The sequence below is a fragment of the Myxocyprinus asiaticus genome, chromosome 7 (genome assembly GCF_019703515.2).
Source record: "Myxocyprinus asiaticus isolate MX2 ecotype Aquarium Trade chromosome 7, UBuf_Myxa_2, whole genome shotgun sequence".
In the NCBI taxonomy this organism is placed as follows: Eukaryota; Metazoa; Chordata; class Actinopteri; order Cypriniformes; family Catostomidae; genus Myxocyprinus; species Myxocyprinus asiaticus.
Genome location: NC_059350.1, coordinates 55363974 through 55384434, shown reverse-complemented (window position 1 = coordinate 55384434; position 20461 = coordinate 55363974). Strand labels below are relative to the sequence as shown.

General features: G+C 39.0%; 1 protein-coding gene across 5 annotated transcripts in view; it reads left to right on the top strand.

The window, feature by feature from the left end:
- pou2f1a (POU class 2 homeobox 1a) overlaps window positions 1–20461 on the top strand; it is a 42285-nt gene that overhangs the window by 15366 nt on the left and 6458 nt on the right. The window contains exons 1-10 of one of the 5 annotated variants that reach the window (XM_051702059.1): window positions 1566–1615; window positions 8480–8545; window positions 8627–8718; window positions 11561–11725; window positions 16358–16463; window positions 16542–16633; window positions 16722–16883; window positions 17007–17148; window positions 17228–17367; window positions 19498–19677. In XM_051702059.1, the coding sequence (XP_051558019.1) occupies window positions 8518–8545; window positions 8627–8718; window positions 11561–11725; window positions 16358–16463; window positions 16542–16633; window positions 16722–16883; window positions 17007–17148; window positions 17228–17367; window positions 19498–19677 (1107 nt within the window). In that variant the 5' untranslated portion in view covers window positions 1566–1615; window positions 8480–8517. Of the gene's footprint in view, window positions 1–1565; window positions 1616–8479; window positions 8546–8626; window positions 8719–11560; window positions 11726–16357; window positions 16464–16541; window positions 16634–16721; window positions 16884–17006; window positions 17149–17227; window positions 17368–19497; window positions 19678–20461 lie in introns of those variants that run through there. The other 4 variants (XM_051702058.1, XM_051702056.1, XM_051702057.1 and 1 more) reach the window with 4 other exon arrangements.

The following is a 20461-nucleotide window of genomic DNA, read 5'->3' as shown; positions in this document are numbered from 1 at the left end:
GAATATTTTGAGCCAGATTTTAATTGGTATTTCAAATTGGATAGATTTTTTAATGGCACAGAAAGCCCTTCTTGCTTTCTCTTTCAGTTCATTCATGGCCAAGTTGAGGTTTCCGTTTGCACTGAATTTCAAATCAAGGTATGTGTCGTTTGTGGCATGATCAAGTTTGATCATCCCAAGGGTGAAACTGTATTTCTTTCCCTGATATCTGGGTCTTTTCTGGAATGTTCGAACTTTAGTTTTAGTTGGGTTAATCGTCAGGGCCCAGGTCTGACAGAACTGATACAGGATGTCCAGGTTCTGCTGTAGACCTTCTTCTGTTGGAGACAGCAGGACCAGATCATCTGCATACAGGAGGAACTTTATAGTGGAGTCATGTAGTGTGAGGCCAGGAGCTGCTGATTGTTCTAGTAGTTTCACCAATTCATTAATGTATATACTGAAGAGGGTCGGTGATAATGGGCAGCCCTGTCTCACACCTCGCCCTTGAGTGAAGAACTCAGTTTGTTTATTGCACATTTATTGTTTGAATACATCGTTTTCATGATGTTGTATGTTTTGCCCCCTATACCAATTTCTGAAAGTTTAGACAGTAGATCTTGGTGCCAGATTGAATCAAAGGCCTTCTGGAAATCTACAAAGCATGCAAATATTTTGGTTTTGTTTTGGTTGATGTATTTATCAATCAGAGTATGTAGGGTGAAGATATGGTCTGATGTTCTAAAATTTGGTAAGAATCCAGTTTGACTTTTGTTTAAGGCATTGTGTTCGGTAAGGAAGTGAACGAGTCTTGTGTTGATGATACTGCAGAACATCTTCCCCAGATTACTGCTCACACAGATGCCTCTGTAATGGTCTGGATCTAATTTGTCTCCACTTTTGAAAATGGGCGTTATGAGTCCTCTATTCCAGGTGTCAGGGAAATGACCAACACTCAGAACCAAGTTGAACAGTTTTAGTGAGGCCAATCTTAATTTGTACTCTGTGTTCTTCAGCATTTCATTGAGGATGCCATCTGGTCCATCTGCTTTTTTGATTTTTAGGGCCTGGATTTTATCAATCCGTTCATTTTCTGTGATGGGGTAGTCTAATGGGTTTTGGTATTTACAATATGTTCCATATTGATCATTTTTTCATATATTTGGGTTTGTTCTGGGTTCATTTTTATTTCGCTATAAAGTTGTTCAAAGTGATTTTTCCAGGTGTCTCCATTATGTATGGCTGTTTGTTCATGTTGTTTTTTATTCAGGGAATTCCAATTGTCCCAGAATTTGTTAGAATTTATAGATTCTTCAATAGTTTTTAGCTGATTTTGCATGCACTGTTCTCTCTTTTTTCTGAGTGTATTTTTATACTGTTTAAGTTCCTCACAATATTGATGCATCGTTTGGTTGTCTGTGTTTTTGATTTGATAATTGTCTTAATTTTTTCCTCATTGTTTTACAGTCTAAATCAAACCATTTTTCATTCTCTTGTTTGGTTTTAGGGTTTTTCTTAGAGGATTTGAGGTTAGATAAAGTTGCCAAATAATCAAATATATAATTTATGTTCTCCACAGCCAGATTTACACCATCTCCATCGTGAGGATAAACTCTGTTGAGGAAGTTGTCTATAAGTGAGCATACTTTTGGATGGTCCATTGCTGTCACATATTTTTCTGTGCTGTTTTGCGCCCATCTGTATTTCTTTCTAATGTTGTACAGCTTACTGGGCTGTGGATTTATGTTCACATTTGTTGTCCTTTTTAGATAAGTCGTAATTTGGCTGTGATCTGATAGGGGTGTTAGTGGTTTGACCGTGAATGCTCTGAAAGAGAATAGATCTAAATCTGTGATCATGTAATCTACTGTTGAGCATCCATGAAATGAACTGTAGGTGTCCCTTCCCAGAGAATCCCCTCTCACCCTGCCGTTGACGAGGTACAGACTGAGGCTTTGACAGAGCTCAATCAGAAGCTTCCCGTTTTTATTCACTTGGGCATCAGAATTATACCTTGGGAAGTTTACAATGTTTTGTGGGAAGTTCTGTCCAAAAATATAGTTATTCCCATTATCTGTAGTGTAGTCAGGAAGGGATCCTCTCTCTCTCTCTCTCTCTCTCTCTCTCTTTCTCTCTCTCTCTCTCTCTGTCTCTCTCTCTGTCTCTCTCTCTCCCTGTCTCTCTCTGTCTCTCTCTCTCTCCCTGTCTCTCTCTGTCTCTCTCTCTCTCCCTGTCTCTCCCTGTCTCTCTGTCTCTCTCTCTGTCTCTCTCTCTCTGTCTCTCTCTCTCTCTCTCTGTCTCTCTCTCTGTCTCTCTCTCTCTCTCTGTCTCTCTCTCTGTCTCTCTCTCTCTGTCTCTCTCTCTCTCTCTCTCTCTGTCTCTCTCTCTCTCCCTGTCTCTCTCTGTCTCTCTCGCTCTCCCTGTCTCTCTCTGTCTCTCTCTCTGTAGGGTTGTTGTCATAGCAACTGTTTGATTTAACATGAGTTTGTTTCCTCACGAGTCTTTTCAAACGCTCAGTGTTGTAGAAGTGCATTAAATCATTTCCCTGATAGCACACGGACATCACCCAGACGTCTGTTTGATGTGTGTGTTTACATCTGGAAGACAGTTTTCAGGTTGTTTGCTCATCTGCAATACCTCTATAAGACGTTTCCTCTCGGATGTCAATAAGACATTCAGCAGATGTCTTTGAGATGTTTATAATTCAGAATGTTTGTAAATTTGAATTTAAAGATGTTTAGCAGATGTTAATTAGATTGTGATGCTTTCCAGATGAAAAGGTCTAAAACAGACATCTCAGAGATGTAAAATAATTCGGTTTAAAGTCACTGAAATAGTTTTAGACCTCATGCGTGATTTCACTACTGGTACACACGATGGAGCATTTAAACCTCTTTTTTTGTAATAAAGACTTAACCAGAATATTTACCTTAATCAGTGTTGTACATATAAATTGGTCGACAAGGTTACTCACAGTGTTGTGTGGTAAGTTAAGAGTTAGTTATCCCGCCTGATTAGCTGTTTTTCCTGCGACTTTGCATCGTTAATTTGAGGATGTGTAAATTAGCTCATCCAGTTTGACTTGTGGATGTTTTGGACAGCGGTCATTAGCCGACACGCATTCTTTCATCATAGCCAGCGGTCAGGATGCATGCTGGGAAGGTTCAGTAATTAAAACAGTCACACACAGCTGGTAATTGGACTTGTCTCACTTCTCTCTCGCTGTTGTGCTTGCTGTATCCTCCGCCCTAAAAGCTATCCAATTAATATGCTAATGAGATGATAAATATTTATGAAAATGTTTGAATTATGCAGAAAGCTTTCAGAGGTCTGTGAAATGAATTGCTCGCAGAACTTCAAAGGCGCACTCGCCTAATGAGCGACGGGGTGCGAGATTTGCATACGGCTTTAATCAGCTGCATACTGATTAACTTTCATTAACGATGCTACACTTACAACGGCGGTCTTTGTGTTTCACTTGACGCTGAAGGAAGTACTTTTTCTCATGTTAGCTGTTGGTAGCGTCGCCACAGCGCGGGAGCCTTTAGATATCGCTGATGCGTGCTGGTTATCATTTCGTAGCTCAGGTCGTGAGAAATTATATCCAGAGTTTGACGTTACTGGTGCGTTGGGAGATTTGGGTTTAGCGGCAGCGTGTGGACACTGGTGAGTTTATTTATTCATTTGTGTATGTGTATAATGTTACTTCACTGTGCGTAATGGTATATATCACAATATAGTCATTTTTTGCTGGAAATTCAACAAAAAAATGTATTCAAATTAAATGGATGAAGTTATGTTTATTTTGAGTCATTCTGTGTCAACTCAACCAGAGGTCCCCAGCTCAAAATATAGATTTTGATCTTTTTTTTTTTTCTGTTACTAGAAACTAGAACTGTATCTTGTTTCCTTCTATCAAAACAATTGCATAGAACACACCAATTTTTAACAATGTCTGAGTGCCAAAAATACATTGAAATGGTCAAGTTGAATAAATAAAGGTACGTTTCTAGTTTCAGCTTTATTTGTTCTTCAGACATTCCTCTTTATATACAATAAGTATCAGCTTTATACAAAGTGACCCACATTTCGTTTTCGACCATTGAAAATGGGTACAATTCAACAATTTGTCTCAAAATGTCTCTGGGACTGAATCATATAGAGCCTTATAAATGAAGATACCAAAAGAAAAGTTTGTTCAGATTTAGAAACTAAAAGGATATTAAGATATCTTTTATAATTCTTTAGTTACAGACATGCCAACTTTGAAAAAAGAACACAAAAAGTGTTTTTTCCCATATTTGAACTGTCACCATTGGGATTTAATACAACAATCATGGCTAAAGGCAACTGATTTTAATAATAGACCTACCAATCTCTGTGTAAAAATAAAATAATGATGCTGACACCTTTCTGAAGGTATTTTTTCATATGTGGTGTTGCTCCAAAATCTGAAAATTGCCATTTTGACCCCCCTCTACAAAATAGTGGATTACTTAGTAAATATTCATCCATGGCGGTTTATATTTTGGCTTCCATCATCATTTATGTATTTCTTTCACCTGAAAAAAAAATAATTATCAAAATAGAAATTTTGAGCTGATGACCACTGGTCGAGTTGACACGGAATGACCCTTTTGATAAAACAGTAAATTAAATACTTTATAAATGTAAGGTACTTGTATCTCATTTGATTATTTATTTGGAACATTATGAACACAAACCAAAAGACTAAAATCTGGCCTCGGTGTACAGCTTCACATTGTGTAACACTTGAGTTAGTGTGACGAGGAGGAGGGTGTGGCCGGGCCGTTAGGATGCACGTCCAGCGCTGAGTTGCCCAATCAGCGGGAGAGAGATAGAGGAGGAGCCGGGGACGTCAGAGAGAGATGCACGCGGCTGCTGTGTGTGTGCGTGTTTTATGTTATGTTTAAGTTCCTTTGTACCATTAAAGTTTATGCTGACTGCTCAGCCGGTTCCCGCCAAAACAGCACCAACCCGCATCTCAGAATAGCATTCAGTCTAAATCACTGAGATCACATTTTCCGCATTCTGATGGTTGATGTGAACATTAACTGCAGCTCCTGACCCGTATCTGCATGATTTTATGCACTGCTGCCACACGATTGGCTGATTAGATAATCACATGGATGATTGTTGGTGCCAGATGGGCTGGTTTGAGTATTTCTGGGATTTTCACACACAACAGTTTCTAGAATTTACTCCGAATGGTGCCAAAAACAAAAAACATCCAGTGAGCGGCAGTTCTGTGGATGGAAACACTTGTTGATGAGAGAGGTCAACAGAGAATGACCAGACTGGTTTGAACTGATGAAGTCTACGGTAACTCAGATAACCACTCTGTACAATTGTGCTGAGAAGAATATCATCTCTGAATGCTGTTCTGAGATGTGGGTTGGCGCTGTTTTGGCGGCACGAGGGGGAACTACACAATATTAGACAGGTGCGTTTAATGCTGTGGCTGATCGGTGTAGATATATGTGTATATATATATAATGAATATAGTGAAATATTTACTACTTTTAGTGTTCCTCACGTTTAGACAGTTTATGATATTGCATTACGTGTAGCATGTTTTTAAGGAAACACAAGTTACACATTCTTACTATCGCGTAACTTAGTTCAAGTGCTATTCAATGTGCAAAATGACAAGAAACGTGTCAAACTGTAACAGACCAAACTTTAATCAAATATTCAGATATTTTTAAACTGTATAAACTACTTAAAATTATTGAAACATGTATCAAACATATTAAAGGTGAATTTGTTTAACCTTCCTTTACTGTTCGGTCATTTTTGACCGAAATCACTTTTTCTGCTGTAATAAAAATGGTTTCTTTTATCTAAACAGTACAAGATTTGGTGATTTTTTTTCCTCAATCTGAACATACACAAAAAACATTGGACTTGATTTGATAAGTCTAAGTAGTTGTAAGAAAAAAAGGCTTTTGACGGAAATGTATCATGTCATATTCATAAATGTAGTCCGTTTTACTTTTAAATGTCATGTAATTTTAGTCAAAAAATAAAATTTTATTTGACAAAAAATGCATAAGGACTTGATTCGATAAGTCTGTCTTACACACGAAAACGCACATACACACAAAGAAAAACTCTTCTGTTTTATATACTAATTACATTTTCACGGTCCATTTCTGTTAATTTCTGTTTATTACTGTTCATTTTCTTGATATTATTATTAATTTACTTTGAGTTATTACATTTTGATGTTTGAAATAAATGATTGGTAACAAAATTATTATTCTATGTCTTCTCTTTGTAACACCATGGTCAGGTTTGACTGTAAGCAAAATGTGACATTATTGCAAAAACTGAAACTTCAAAACAGTTAAAGAACATCCCAAAAACAAATGCTAAACTTTGAAAAATAATAGTTAGATAGTGACTCTGTTGTGAATTTCTCACATTTAGAAAATTTAAGATATTGCGTTTCGTGTAGCGTGTTTTTAAGGAAACACAAGTTACACATACTTACTAGCACAAGTTCAAGTTCATCTGTTTATTGTCTTCATTGTCTGTGCAGATGTAAGTTAATATTATGTTTATGTTGTGGATATAGTGATTAATGTCACATATATAGGATGTGTTTGAGGTAATTAACATGTTCATAAAGTTAATTAAACTGGTGTTCAGCGGGAAAATACACAACGACTGAATTATTTACAGCAATTCTTTCATTGTTAATATCCTAGTATTATTTTTCCTCATCATTAGGCGGGTTGTGATTATTAAATAATGATTGTGGTTATTTGAGAGAACAGCAGTTTATTGTGCACTTCAAATTCCAATCACATTTTAATGCCCATATAAGGGAATTTTAAGCACATATATAAACGGCATTAATGACATGTTTGAGTCATTTAGTTGAAGGCCGAGCATCTGTGAGCCGCAACGCGGGTGACAACCAGAGCAGCTCGTGTCCGGAAGAGCGAGTGAAGCACTTCTCAAGCGCTCTGATGCATACGCCATCAGCAGAGGCTCACGCCAAACTCCCACGAAAATATAAACTTTGATCGTGAACGGCTTCACTTTAAACAATTGTGTAATGGCGAATAGCAGGTTCATAACAACCGTGTAAATGACACTCAGTGACGGAGGAAGAGACTTACTCTATTTCTGAGGAGTGATAAAATATGAAAAATTACCGAAATCTCGAAGGTTTTGCTTCATGAGAAATAAGGGCTTGCGGGTTTAATCAAAGAGCAAGAAATTAGGACAGAAATATTTTATTATTGCTTAATATAATATTATATAATATAAATATAATAAAATATATATTTTTTATAATAAAATAAAATATAGATTTTTTTAATGAGTTCCAAAAACAACTGTTAATGTAAAATTGACCAAAACTAAAGTTGACCAAAAAGTGACATTTTAAGTATTTAAGAATATTTTGATATTTTAAAAAAATATAAAAATATCTTTGTCATTCATAAAGTTTTAAAGCCTTAAAAGTAAATCATATATCCCTATTTTATTATTTGATTCATATATTTGAATATAAATATGTAAAAATGAGAAGCACACATGCACCTTAAGAAATATGACAATTAATCATCATAATCGCAATTATTAGTTTGACAATTAATCGTCAGCCAAATTTTATAATTATGACAGTCGTAGTCATTATATTTTCATCAAAAGTGTTTTAATTTGTTATTTGTATCCCTCAATTCGGGTGGTGGAGGACGAATCTCAGTTGCCTCCGCGTCTGAGACCGTCAATCCGCGCATCTTATCACGTGACATGTTGAGCGTGTTACCATGGAGATGTAGCACGTGTGGAGGCTTCACGCTATTCTCCGCAGTATCCACGCACAACTCACCACACGCCCCACCGAGAGCGAGAACCATATTATAGTGACCACGAGGAGGTTACCCCATGTGACTCTACCCTCCCTAGGAACCGGGCCAATTTGGTTGCTTAGGAGACCTGGCTGGAGTCACTTCAAACTCGTGACTCCAGGTGTGGTAGTCAGCGTCTTTACTCGCTGAGATACCTTCGTTATCATTGACAAAATCAAAGAAACCTTCATCAGTGAATATTTTCATTCATTTTGTTGAGGAGATAAATACTGCACACTTCCCAACACTAGTTTAGAGAATCAGTTGTCTGTTTCTGATTATATTCTAATGTGATTCAGGCAAAATTCATACACATTAAATCACTTCTTAAACTCTGAATTATTGTGAAATAATAAAGACTCTAGAGGGTTCTTTGGCAGCTTTTGGTTGAATGCTCTCTTGATTTAATAAGTTCAATGCCTGTGTTTGTGTTAGAAAATAACTGGAAAGTTCTGATAGTATAATGAGACAATAATCTAATATAATCATTGCTCTTTTAATGTAGTTTTAGTTTGGAAATAATGTGTAGGAGCGTGAGAAAGGGTCGTTGAGAACCAAGTTGCTCAACATTTGAGGAAGCATAGACAATTGATTATTTTTCTTTGAAACAGATTCAACAAGCTGCCCAACAGAATTGAGTGAAAGCACAATGGAGAACGGCACACATGGAGTTCAAGGTAAATCACATTATGTTTGTTTATTGCTAAATTTGTCACGCTGTTGCCGTTTGATTGACTCTTGTTTGCTCGTCTTCACAGTAGCTCAAACGAACGGCCTCAACGCCCAGAAACCAAATGGACAAGCGACAAGTGCAATCAGTAATGTGCAAGCGCAAGCGTTGCTCCAACAGGTATGTACATACATAAAGTGTGTTCAGTGTATACATTTCATCAGTATGTGCATTTCCAGTGGGCAGTGCCCTCTTAGTTGAACTCTCTGGCCACTCACAGGTGTAAAATAGAGAGTGATTGTTAGATTACAGTCATTTACTGTGTTCTCATCATGAACTCTCCTGCAAGATAAATCCAAGTCATGTGTTGCGACAGTGCCCTGTGTTTGTTATCGCCTGGAGATGCTGGAGATATATCAGTGCAGCACGTTAATTAAACAGCACTTCTGTTGCTCGGAAGCAGGTGGAGGAGAATATGCAAATCTATGCGCAATTTATATGCGCTGCATAATGAGGAATCACTTAACGAGCACCCACACTACAGTTCACACAGTGAGCGTTCAAGAGCTGCTTACGGTGTGACATATTCTCTGATTCTGGTTGTTTGTCTTTGACTGGCATGAAAACGTACGATTCCACTTGGACTCATTTAATTTAATTTAATTAATTAATTTGCTCTGTTCCAAATCCAAGTGAGCTGACTACCTAGACAGTATTTTAAGGCATCATAGATGCACTCCCAAGGTGAGAGATGTTCCAAACAGAAGTCAGACTTCTAAGTTCCCGTCTTTTGGCCAAATTGACCTGTTGGTAAGCTCCGCCCCTCTTGGTTATTGTTGCCGGCCCTGACAAGCTTTGCAGCACTCCCCATAGAAATCATTAATGGTGCAGTTTTTGGCAAAATATTCTTATACCCTTGAATGGATATTATTCTTACATGGGCTGTAATAAAGTTTGACATCCCAAAGCATTTTTATCTAACGTTAAAAACAATTTAGTTACGGCGTAATATGATCAAAAACTGTGGAGACTGAATCAGAATCAGATCAAGCGATTATCACTGTCACCTGAAAACAGAAATGTGTAATTTGATAGCGATTACACACATGCTAACATTAGTGTAAGTGAACAGAACTGTGCAAAATATCTCATAACACACTCATAACTTTTTATTTACTATTTCTTTTACTATGACCTGAATTAAAGGGACAGTTCACCCAAAAATGAAAATCCTCTCATCATTTACTCACCCTCATGCCATCCCAGATGTGTATGACTTTCTTTCTTTAGCAGAACATAAATGAAGATTTTTAGAAGAATATTTCAGCTCTGTAGGTCCATACAATGCAAGTGATTGGTGACCAGCACTTTAAAGCTCCAAAAAGCACATAAAGGCAGCATAAAAGTAATCCATAAGACTCCAGTGGTGTAATCCATGTCTTCTGAAGTGATATGTTAGGTGTGTGTGAGAAACAGATCAATATTTAAGTCCGTTTTTTTTTACCATAAACTGACTTAATTTTTAGCAATTGAGACAGACTAAATATATAGAAGAACAGGGAGCCCTGCAACAGGTGTCATGGCCCCTACAGAGCCCCCACTGAACATCGAGTCAGTCTGAGATTACATGAAGAGACAGAAGCAATTGAGACAGCTGAAATAGATAGAAGAACAGGGAGCCCTGCAACAGGTGTCATGGCCCCTACAGAGCCCCCACTGAACATCGAGTCAGTCTGAGATTACATGAAGAGACAGAAGCAATTGAGACAGCCGAAATAGAAGAACTGTGTCCAGGTGTATCTCGGAGAATTGATGCTGTTTTAAAATCAAAAGTGGTCACACTGAATATTGATTTAGCTTTTTTATGTTTACTGGACTTTGTGTGACATTAAGTGATAAAAACTATTTATGACATTATTTTTGAAGACATCCTCACTATGCAACATTTTTCACAAGCGCTTAAAACTTTTGCGCAGTACTGTGTGTGTGTGTGTGTGTGTGTGTGTGTGTGTGTGTATATTATTTTTTTTTTGTCTTATGGTGTATTTCTATATATACTTTATTTTCTATCCACTTTTTATTTTTATTCTGTTTATTATTTTCTCTGTCTTGTATTGTTTGTGCACTGGAAGCTTCTGTCATGTGTGAGAATACTTTGGCAATAAATGTCATTCTGATTCTCTGATATAAGTATTTAAAGCCTTAAAAGGAAATCATATGTCCCTGTTTTATTATTTAATTCATATATTTGAAGTTAAATATGTAAAAATGATTTCTTAATGTGTATGCACACATGCCTTAAAAAATGTGACTATTTATATGACAATTAATTGTCAGCCAAATGTCATAATCATGACAGCCCTGTAGTCTGATAACCGATGTTTAATTCTAGTTTTATATCTTCTTTCAGGCACATTTTACAATTTAATCATTTATCACTAACCTCAAAACTAAAATTGCAGACAGTCTATAAAGAATTAACATGACTAGTTTTGTAGCACTAAAGTCCCTCACTTAATATTTAATATTTAAAGTCTTTTATGTCCAACTTTATCGATAAACCTGATATTAACAAACCAGTTAAGTGGAAAAGTGTAAATATTGGTTAGAAATATTAGTCAAATGGATTATCGGTCTATCTCTAGTGTTTTTACTGATGTTATACATGTTCATTTGGGAATGACCGTTTAATCCATTACGTGCTCTTAAGATTTATTTCAAGATTTAAAAAACAGAAATTCTTCATGTTTCTTCTCTGAGTACCTCGTGTCACTATTATAAGTCACCTGACAACTATGTTTGTTTTTTTACTTGGATAATTTCTATTCTATACACAGTTTTAGAGTGATCACATCATTAGATCAGCGACATGTTAATGTCAAACTGTCAATCAATCAGTCGATCATGAGGTAATGTTTCAGTTACTGTAGACAGCTCACGCGTGTTTATCAGGGTTGTGATTTCTTGTGTGTGTAATGAAGTGTCTCTTTCTCTGTGTGTGTGTGTGTGTGTGTGCGCACAGTTGAGTTTGACTCCAGCGCAGCTGTTGTTGCAGCAGACGCAGGCGCAGCTCTTGGCCGCAGCCGTGCAGCAGTCTGCAGCTCAACAGAGCAGCACCACAGGAGCGAACATCTCCGCCTCCGCTGCCACGCCCATCACGCTGTCGCAGCCCATTCAGATCGCTTCTGTAAGTGACTGACACCTCACCTGAATATAAAGACCATAATGCATTGCCTGATAGATGCTGTCAGTCTGACATAACTGTGATGACTACTGAACACTACGCAGTGTACACTATACTCTATAGTGAAACAGTGTGCACTACACTGTCATGTGACCTCATCATGTTGAATCTGTTGTATACTGCACATTATGACAAATGTAGTAGATCATTTACATAATATATGAGTGTTTCTTCATCTTCAGACAATTTCATGTCCCAGCAGAAGATTTTTTTATTAAAACAAACAGATTTCAACTGAACTGGAAACTTTACCAGGCCTTCATCATTTATATTTAGTGCTTATTTGTATAGATCTGACTGACCCAGACTTTCAATATTAAACTATAAAAATATATACTATAAAATACAAATTATTACATGTTTTAAACTCTGATCATCTAAATAAAGAGTGAAATAAACAAACCATTTCAATATTTATTGTGTTAAAATGATTTATACTGATATATCGGCAAGACCGATAAATCGGCCGATATTTGGTATTTTTAAATTGTCCGCATCATCCGATAAATTCTCGTTTGGCCGTTTAGTTTCTTAAGCCATGATTGCTCCGATAATCGCATGCATGCATGTGAAGGAGCCATCTGAGACATGTAAACAACCAATCACAGTTGGTTTTGTTGTTATGTGCCATTGTGTTACTACAATAATACACTGCCATACAAGAACGTCTCATTTAAACTGTCCTGCGTATCAGAGCCGTGACAGACACGTATGAGCTCATGATGTTTAAAGTGCTCGTGTTTCATTCTTTCTCTTTTTGTGAGAAAATGTGGTTGACTACTGTGTGCACTGTTATTTCCTTCTAATGTATTACAGTTACTTTATGTGCAAACAAATGACTAAAATAGAAAGATTAAACAAACCAGGAGAAACTGCTGTCTACCATCTAAAACACACAACATTTGTTTTATTTTTTTTATTTATTTTTACACTGGAAAAGTTGAGAGTAAATATAGTGTTAAATATTTTTCCCCCAATTTGGAATGCCCAATTCCCAATGCGCTCTAAGTCCTCATGGTGGTGTAGGTCCTCGCCTCAATCCGGGTGGTGGAGGACGAATCTCAGTTGCCTCCACGTCTGAGACCGTCAATCCGTGCATCTTATCACGTGACTTGTTGAGCACGTTACCGTGGAGACGTAGCGCGTGTGGAGGCTTCACGCTATTCTCCGCGGCATCCACGCACAACTCACCACACGCCCCACCGAGAGCGAGAACCACATTATAGCGACCACGAGGAGGTTACCCCATGTGACTCTACCCTCCCTAGCAACCGGGCCAATTTGGTTGCTTAGGAGACCTGGCTGGAGTCATTCAGCACACCCTGGATTCAAACTCGTGACTCCAGGTGTGATAGTCAGCGTCAATACTCACTGAGATACCCAGACCCCAGATGTTGTTGTTTTTAAAGATATTTTATGCATATTTTATTTTCTATATTAAATTGTGTGAAATATCTGCCACTCTGCTCTCTCGTCATCGGCCTCACAGTCGTGCCATCGTTTCCACCACACCAAAATATTTTAGTTAGTGTACCTAGAAGTAAGTCGTTTTTAAAAATGCATAAAATGAATTTAAACTTTCCACTCAATGTAAAATAGTGCTGAACTTTTAGTTAGTATCACTTTCAGTAGCAATACTTTATACATTTCTCACACATTGGTACCTTCTTCAAAGCCTTTTATATTAATATCAGATATTACAGGTCAGATGTGTTTATTGTTCAGCAGTAACATTAAACACTGCATTATAAAGCCAAATAGCGACTATGCTTCATCACTACTGACAATATTAGTTTATTTTACTGTCATTATATTTTATTGTTTTTGTACATAAAAGTTAGGGAAACTTTACAGTCAAAAAATGATCAAATGTAAAGCTTTAATACCGTTCACTCCTAACACTTGATCTTCTGAAGCAAGTGAACAGCCAAGCAAAAGCATGTTCATATAAGGTTGGCATTAATGATTGATTTACTACTGATAATTAACTTATAAATTCACTTATTAACAAAACCTCTTGGGAATGCTCATGTTTATAACCTTACTGGGACATATTGGACGGCCCTCAACCACGGAAAAAAGCTCAACAGATCTGCAAAGGATTTTTTTTAAATTTAAAACAGTGTATTAAGAGGAAATGTAAGCGGTTTTTGTAACATTGTTCTAACCATTCAAACAGATAATGTTAGCTTTAATGTTATCATCTCTCCACCTTGTGGACAATTCAATTCTCCAGTGCAGCGATCAGTTATTAACAAATTAATCACCAAACCACCTTTGATTGTCTTAAATGACTGATTTATTGTACCAGGACAGTAATAACCTATATTGTATACATACACTATATTGCCAAAAGTATTTGCTCATCCATCCAAATAATTGAATTCAGGTGTTCCAATCACTTCCATGGCCACAGGTGTATAAAATGAGGCACCTAGGCATGCAGACTGCTTCTACAAACATTTGTGAAAGAATGGGCCGCTCTCAGGAGCTCAGTGAATTCCAGCGTGGTACTGTGATAGGATGCCACCTGTGCAACAAGTCCAGTCGTGAAATTTCCTCGCTACTAAATATTCCACAGTCAACTGTCAGTGGTATTATAACAAAGTGGAAGCGATTGGGAATGACAGCAACTCAGCCACGAAGTGGTAGGCCACGTAAAATGACAGAGTGGGGTCAGCGGATGCTGAGGCGCATAGTGCGCAGAGGTCGCCAACTTTCTGCAGAGTCAATCGCTACAGACCTCCAAAGTTCATGTGGCCTTCAGATTAGCTCAAGAACAGTGCGTAGAGAGCTTCATGGAATGGGTTTCCATGGCCGAGCAGCTGCATCCAAGCCATACATCACCAAGTGCAATGCAAAGCGTCGGATGCAGTGGTGTAAAGCACGCCGCCACTGGACTCTAGAGCAGTGGAGACGCGTTCTCTGGAGTGACGAATCACGCTTCTCCATCTGGCAATCTGATGGACGAGTCTGGGTTTGGCGGTTGCCAGGAGAACGGTACTTGTCTGACTGCATTGTGCCAACTGTGAAGTTTGGTGGAGGGGGGATTATGGTGTGGGGTTGTTTTTCAGGAGCTGGGCTTGGCCCCTTAGTTCCAGTGAAAGGAACTCTGAATGCTTCAGCATACCAAGAGATTTTGGACAATTCCATGCTCCCAACTTTGTGGGAACAGTTTGGGGATGGCCCCTTCCTGTTCCAACATGACTGCGCACCAGTGCACAAAGCAAGGTCCATAAAGACATGGATGAGCGAGTTTGGTGTGGAAGAACTTGACTGGCCTGCACAGAGTCCTGACCTCAACCCAACAGAGCACCTTTGGGATGAATTAGAGCGAAGACTGCGAGCCAGGCCTTCTCGTCCAACATCAGTGTCTGACCTCACAAATGCGCTTCTGGAAGAATGGTCAAAAATTCCCATAAACACACTCCTAAACCTTGTGGAAAGCCTTCCCAGAAGAGTTGAAGCTGTTATAGCTGCAAAGGGTGGGCCGACGTCATATTAAACCCTATGGATTAAGAATGGGATGTCACTTAAGTTCATATGCGTCTAAAGGCAGATGAGCGAATACTTTTGGCAATATAGTGTACCTTGGCTTTTCTCTGTCGATGTTTCAAACCCGCTTTTGAAGTATCCATATCTATAAATAGTCTAGTCACATTACACAATAAACTCCACGCGGAGTCTTTAATTAACCTCTAGAGGTCGCCGTTATATTGTTGAATCAAGGACTTCAGACTGTAGAACCCTCCAGCGCTGACCACGGAGAAATTAAACCAAAATTAACTATCGGAGTTGATTTTTTCAGATAGCCGATATTTAAAAAGCACAGCTATCGGGGATCTGGGTATCTCAGCGAGTATTGACACTGACTATCACACCTGGAGTCACGAGTTTGAATCCAGGGTGTGCTGAGTGACTCCAGCCAGGTCTCCTAAGCAACCAAATTGGCCTGGTTGCTAGGGAGGGTAGAGTCACATGGGGTAACCTCCTCGTGGTCGCTATAATGTGGTGAGTTGTGCGTGGATGCTGCAGAGAATAGCGTGAAGCCTCCACACGCTACGTCTCCACGGTAACGTGCTCAACATGTCACGTGATAAGATGCACGGATTGACGGTCTCAGACGTGGAGGCAACTGAGATTCGTTCTCCACCACCCGGATTGAGGCGATTCACTATGCCACCATGAGGACTTAGAGCACATAGAGAATTGGGCATTCCACATTGGGGAGAAAAGGGGAGAAAATAAATCAAAAACACAACTATCGGCCCCGGTTAATCGGTAAATCTGATATATGGGTTGACCTCTAAGTGTACTTGTTAAACAAGTGGACAAAAGTGTCAGAGAAGAGAATACTTGAGATGAATTATGAGACAAAACAAAGAAAAATCAATGGAAATATCACTTTTTATTGGGCATCATTTTCAATCAAGATGTAATTTAATTAAGTTAAAGAAACGCCTCTATACAGCGTGATAATAATAGAATGCTATAATGTGATTAATGGTTCATTATCTACATACACTGACACTTCATGTCTCTCTGTCTCTCTCTCTCTCTCTCTCTCTCTCGCAGCAGTTGCAGCCGCAGGGTTTGAACCTGCAGCAGTTTGTGTTAGTTCAGCCCGGTCACTCCATTCAGCCGCAGTTCATCATCTCTCCATCTGCTCAGGGTCAGAGCTGTATGACACCAGCCTTAAATCTGTTTGCCATTCTTCAGCAGGTGTAAAACAGGGTAACTGAGAGTAACTGTGTTTCAGGTCTCCTGCAAGCTCCGAATGTTCTGACTCAACTACCTCAAAGCCAAGCGAACCTTGTGCCCGCTCAAACCAGCATCACACTAACTACACAGGTGACAAACTACACGAGAACTCTTCTGACATGATGTGTGGTGTTCATGGAGATGGATTGGTGTAACGCTGCTGTCATGATATTTCTAGGCAGCAACGCCAACGAGAAAGATAGCGGCGATGCCATCTGCGGCGGCGCCCGCTCCGAAACGCATCGACACGCCATGTGTGGAGGAAGCCAGTGACCTTGAAGAGCTCGAACAGTTTGCAAAGAATTTTAAACAGAGACGCATTAAACTGGGCTTTACTCAGGTAAACACGCAGTCACTCTTTCTGTGTAATCCAGCCATATGAAATAAATGTGTTTATTATTGACACTTCACTCTGTGTGTGTGTGTGTGTGTGTGTGTGTGTGTGTGTGTGTGTGTGTGGCAGGGTGACGTGGGTTTGGCGATGGGAAAACTCTACGGCAACGATTTCAGTCAGACCACCATCTCCAGATTCGAGGCGTTGAACTTGAGCTTTAAGAACATGTGTAAACTCAAACCATTACTGGAGAAATGGCTCAATGACTCAGGTCTGACTCGCTCCTGAAGAATCAGGATGTTTCAACTTTACAGAACAGTATATTAACATTTTCCTCATGTTGTGTGTAGAGAACATGACTTCTGACTGTGTGGTGTCGAGTCCAAGCGAGATGTCTCCGGGTCTCTGTGAGAGTCTGAACCGCCGCAGGAAGAAGCGGACCAGCATCGAGACCAACATCCGTCTGGCGTTAGAGAAGAGCTTCCTGGAGGTGAGCGGTGCTTCAACACAACACTAGAGGGCAGCACTGCAGTCATGAACAGAACTACTGTATAAGTTACAGTGGAAGGAAGTCTATTTTCCAAAAAACAACTTTGGAAGTATTGCAGAAATTTCTAACAGCAAAACATTTATATAAAGTGATTTTAAAGAAAGGGACTGAATCTCAGTGATGCTTTAAATTAACCTGCAGTATTATCTTCATTTGGGACTGTCCATTCTTCAGATATTTTGGAAAGACTTTTGTCAATTTATAACTGAACATTTGCTTTTGGAGTTTTCATTGTTGTTTATGGATATTCTGTTTGGTTTTTATAACTTCAGTAAATCCATTTATATTGTTAATTATTTTGACTGTCAAATTTCATGTTCAGTGATGCAAATTTTGTTACCAAAAGCCTATATTTATTGGTTTTGAACATGAAATCAAGCAGATTATCCTATCCTGTGCTTTCTGTTTAAATGTATGTTTGTGTGCTGTGCTGATTCCTTGCATTTATATTATAATACCTTGTAGTAAATGAAATAATGTGTGTATATCTATATATATATATATATAAAAACAAATACAGTTGAAGTCAGAGGTTTACATACACTTTAGCCAAATACATTTAAACTCAGTTTTTCACAATTCCTGACATTTAATCATAGAAAACATTCCCTGTCTTAGGTCAGTTAGGATCACTACTTTATTTTAAGAATGTGAAATGTCAGAATAATAGTAGAGAGAATGATTTATTTCAGCTTTTATTTCTTTCATCACATTCCCAGTGGGTCAGACGTTTACATACACTTTGTTAGTATTTGGTAGCATTGCCTTTAAATTGTTTAACTTGGGTCAAATATTTTGGGTATCCTTCCACAAGCTTCTCACAATAAGTTGCTGGAATTTTGTCCCATTCCTCCAGACAGAACTGGTGTAACTGAGTCAGGTTTGTAGGCCTCCTTGCTCACACACACTTTTTCAGTTCTGTCCACAAATGTTCTATCAGATTGAGGTCAGGGCTTTGTGATGGCCACTCCAATACCTTGACTTTGTTGTGCTTAAGCCATTTTGCCACAACTTTGGAGGTATGCTTGGGGTCATTGTCCATTTGGAAGACCCATTTGTGACCGAGCTTTAACTTCCTGGCTGATGTCTTGAGATGTTGCTTCAATATATCCACATCATTTTCCTTCCTCATGATGCCATCTATTTTGTGAAGTGCACCAGTCCCTCCTGCAGCAAAGCACCCCCACAACATGATGCTGCCACCCCCATGCTTCACGGTTGGGATGGTGTTCTTCAGCTTGCAAGCCTCACCCTTTTTCCTCCAAACATAACGATGGTCATTATGGTCAAACAGTTCCATTTTTGTTTCATCAGACCAGAGGAAATTTCTCCAAAAAGTATGATCTTTATCCCCATGTGCACTTGCAAACTGTAGTCTGGCTTTTATATGACGGTTTTGGAGCAGTGGCTTCTTCCTTGCTGAGCAGCCTTTCAGGTTATGTCAATATAGGACTCGTTTTACTGTGGATATAGATACTTGTCTGCCTGTTTCCTCCAGCATCTTCACAAGGTCCTTTGCTGTTGTTCTGGGATTGATTTGCACTTTTCACACCAAACTACGTTCATCTCTAGGAGACAGAATGCATCTCCTTCCTGAGCGGTATGATGGCTGTGAGGTCCCACGGTGTTTATACTTGTGTAGTATTGCCTAAAGGCTTGACATCATTTTCTGGAATTTTCCAAGCTGCTTAAAGGCACAGTTAACTTAGTGTATTTAAACTTCTGACCCACTGGAATTGTGATATAGTCAATTAAAAGTGAAACAATCTGTCTGTAAACTATTGTTGGATAAATTACTCGTGTCATGCACAAAGTAGACGTCCTAAACGACTTGCCAAAACTATAGTTTGCTAATATTAAATCTGTAGAGTGGTTAAAAAATGAGTTTTAATGACTTCAACCTAAGTGTATGTAAACTTCTGACTTCAACTGTATTTTATTGTAGCTTGTGTTATATTCTCTTGGCAATATATTAAAAACTCTAAATTAAATGACTTTTGAATTTAATGTTTTGAATCACTCTCTGATGAACTACCATGAATAAAGTTTAAGTTTGATTGTAATCTGCAGCAGAATCAAAAACCGTCATCGGAGGAGATTACTCTGATCGCAGATCAGCTCAATATGGAGAAGGAGGTGGTGCGTGTTTGGTTTTGCAACCGCAGACAGAAAGAGAAGAGAATCAACCCGCCCAGCAGCAGCAGCTTGCCCAGCACACCCATCAAACCCATCTACAGCTCCACACCAGCGGTGAGTCACTCCAGATCACATACTACTAATCCAGAGTCACTCCAGATCAAATACTACTAAACCAGTCACTCCGATCAAATAATAATAGACCAGAGTCTGTAAATAAAATACTTCTAAACCAGTCTCTCTAGATCAAACAAATTTTATGCTCGTTTTGAGGAAAATAACACTGCCGTCACGGAGAGAGCTCTCGTGGCCGAAGCTACAGAGGTTAGTTCACTCTCCGTCTCTGTAGCGGATGTAACCCGATCCTTCCGATGGGTGAATATCCGCAAAGCCGCGGGTCCAGACGGCATTCCGGGCCATGTCATCAGAGCGTGCGTGAACCAGCTGGCTGGTGTTTTTACGGACATTTTCAACCTTTCCCTCTCTTTGTCTGTAGTCCCCACATGCTTTAAAACATCCACCATTGTGCCTGTTCCAAAACAATCCAAAATCACTTGTTTAAATGACTGGCGTCCTGTTGCTCTGACCCCCATCATCAGCAAATGTTTTGAGAGACTAATCAGAGATTACATCTGCTCTGTATTGCCACTCAATCTTGACCCATTGCAGTTTGCTTACCGCAACAACCACTCCACTGATGATGCCATTGCATCTACAATACACACTGCTCGCTCCCACCTGGAAAAAAAGAACACTTATGTGAGAATGCTGTTTGTAGACTACAGCTCAGCATTCAACACCATAGTGTCCTCCAAGCTAGATGAGAAACTCCGGGCTCTGGGCTTAAACAGCTCGCTGTGCAGCTGGATCCTGGACTTCCTGTCAAGCAGACGCCAGG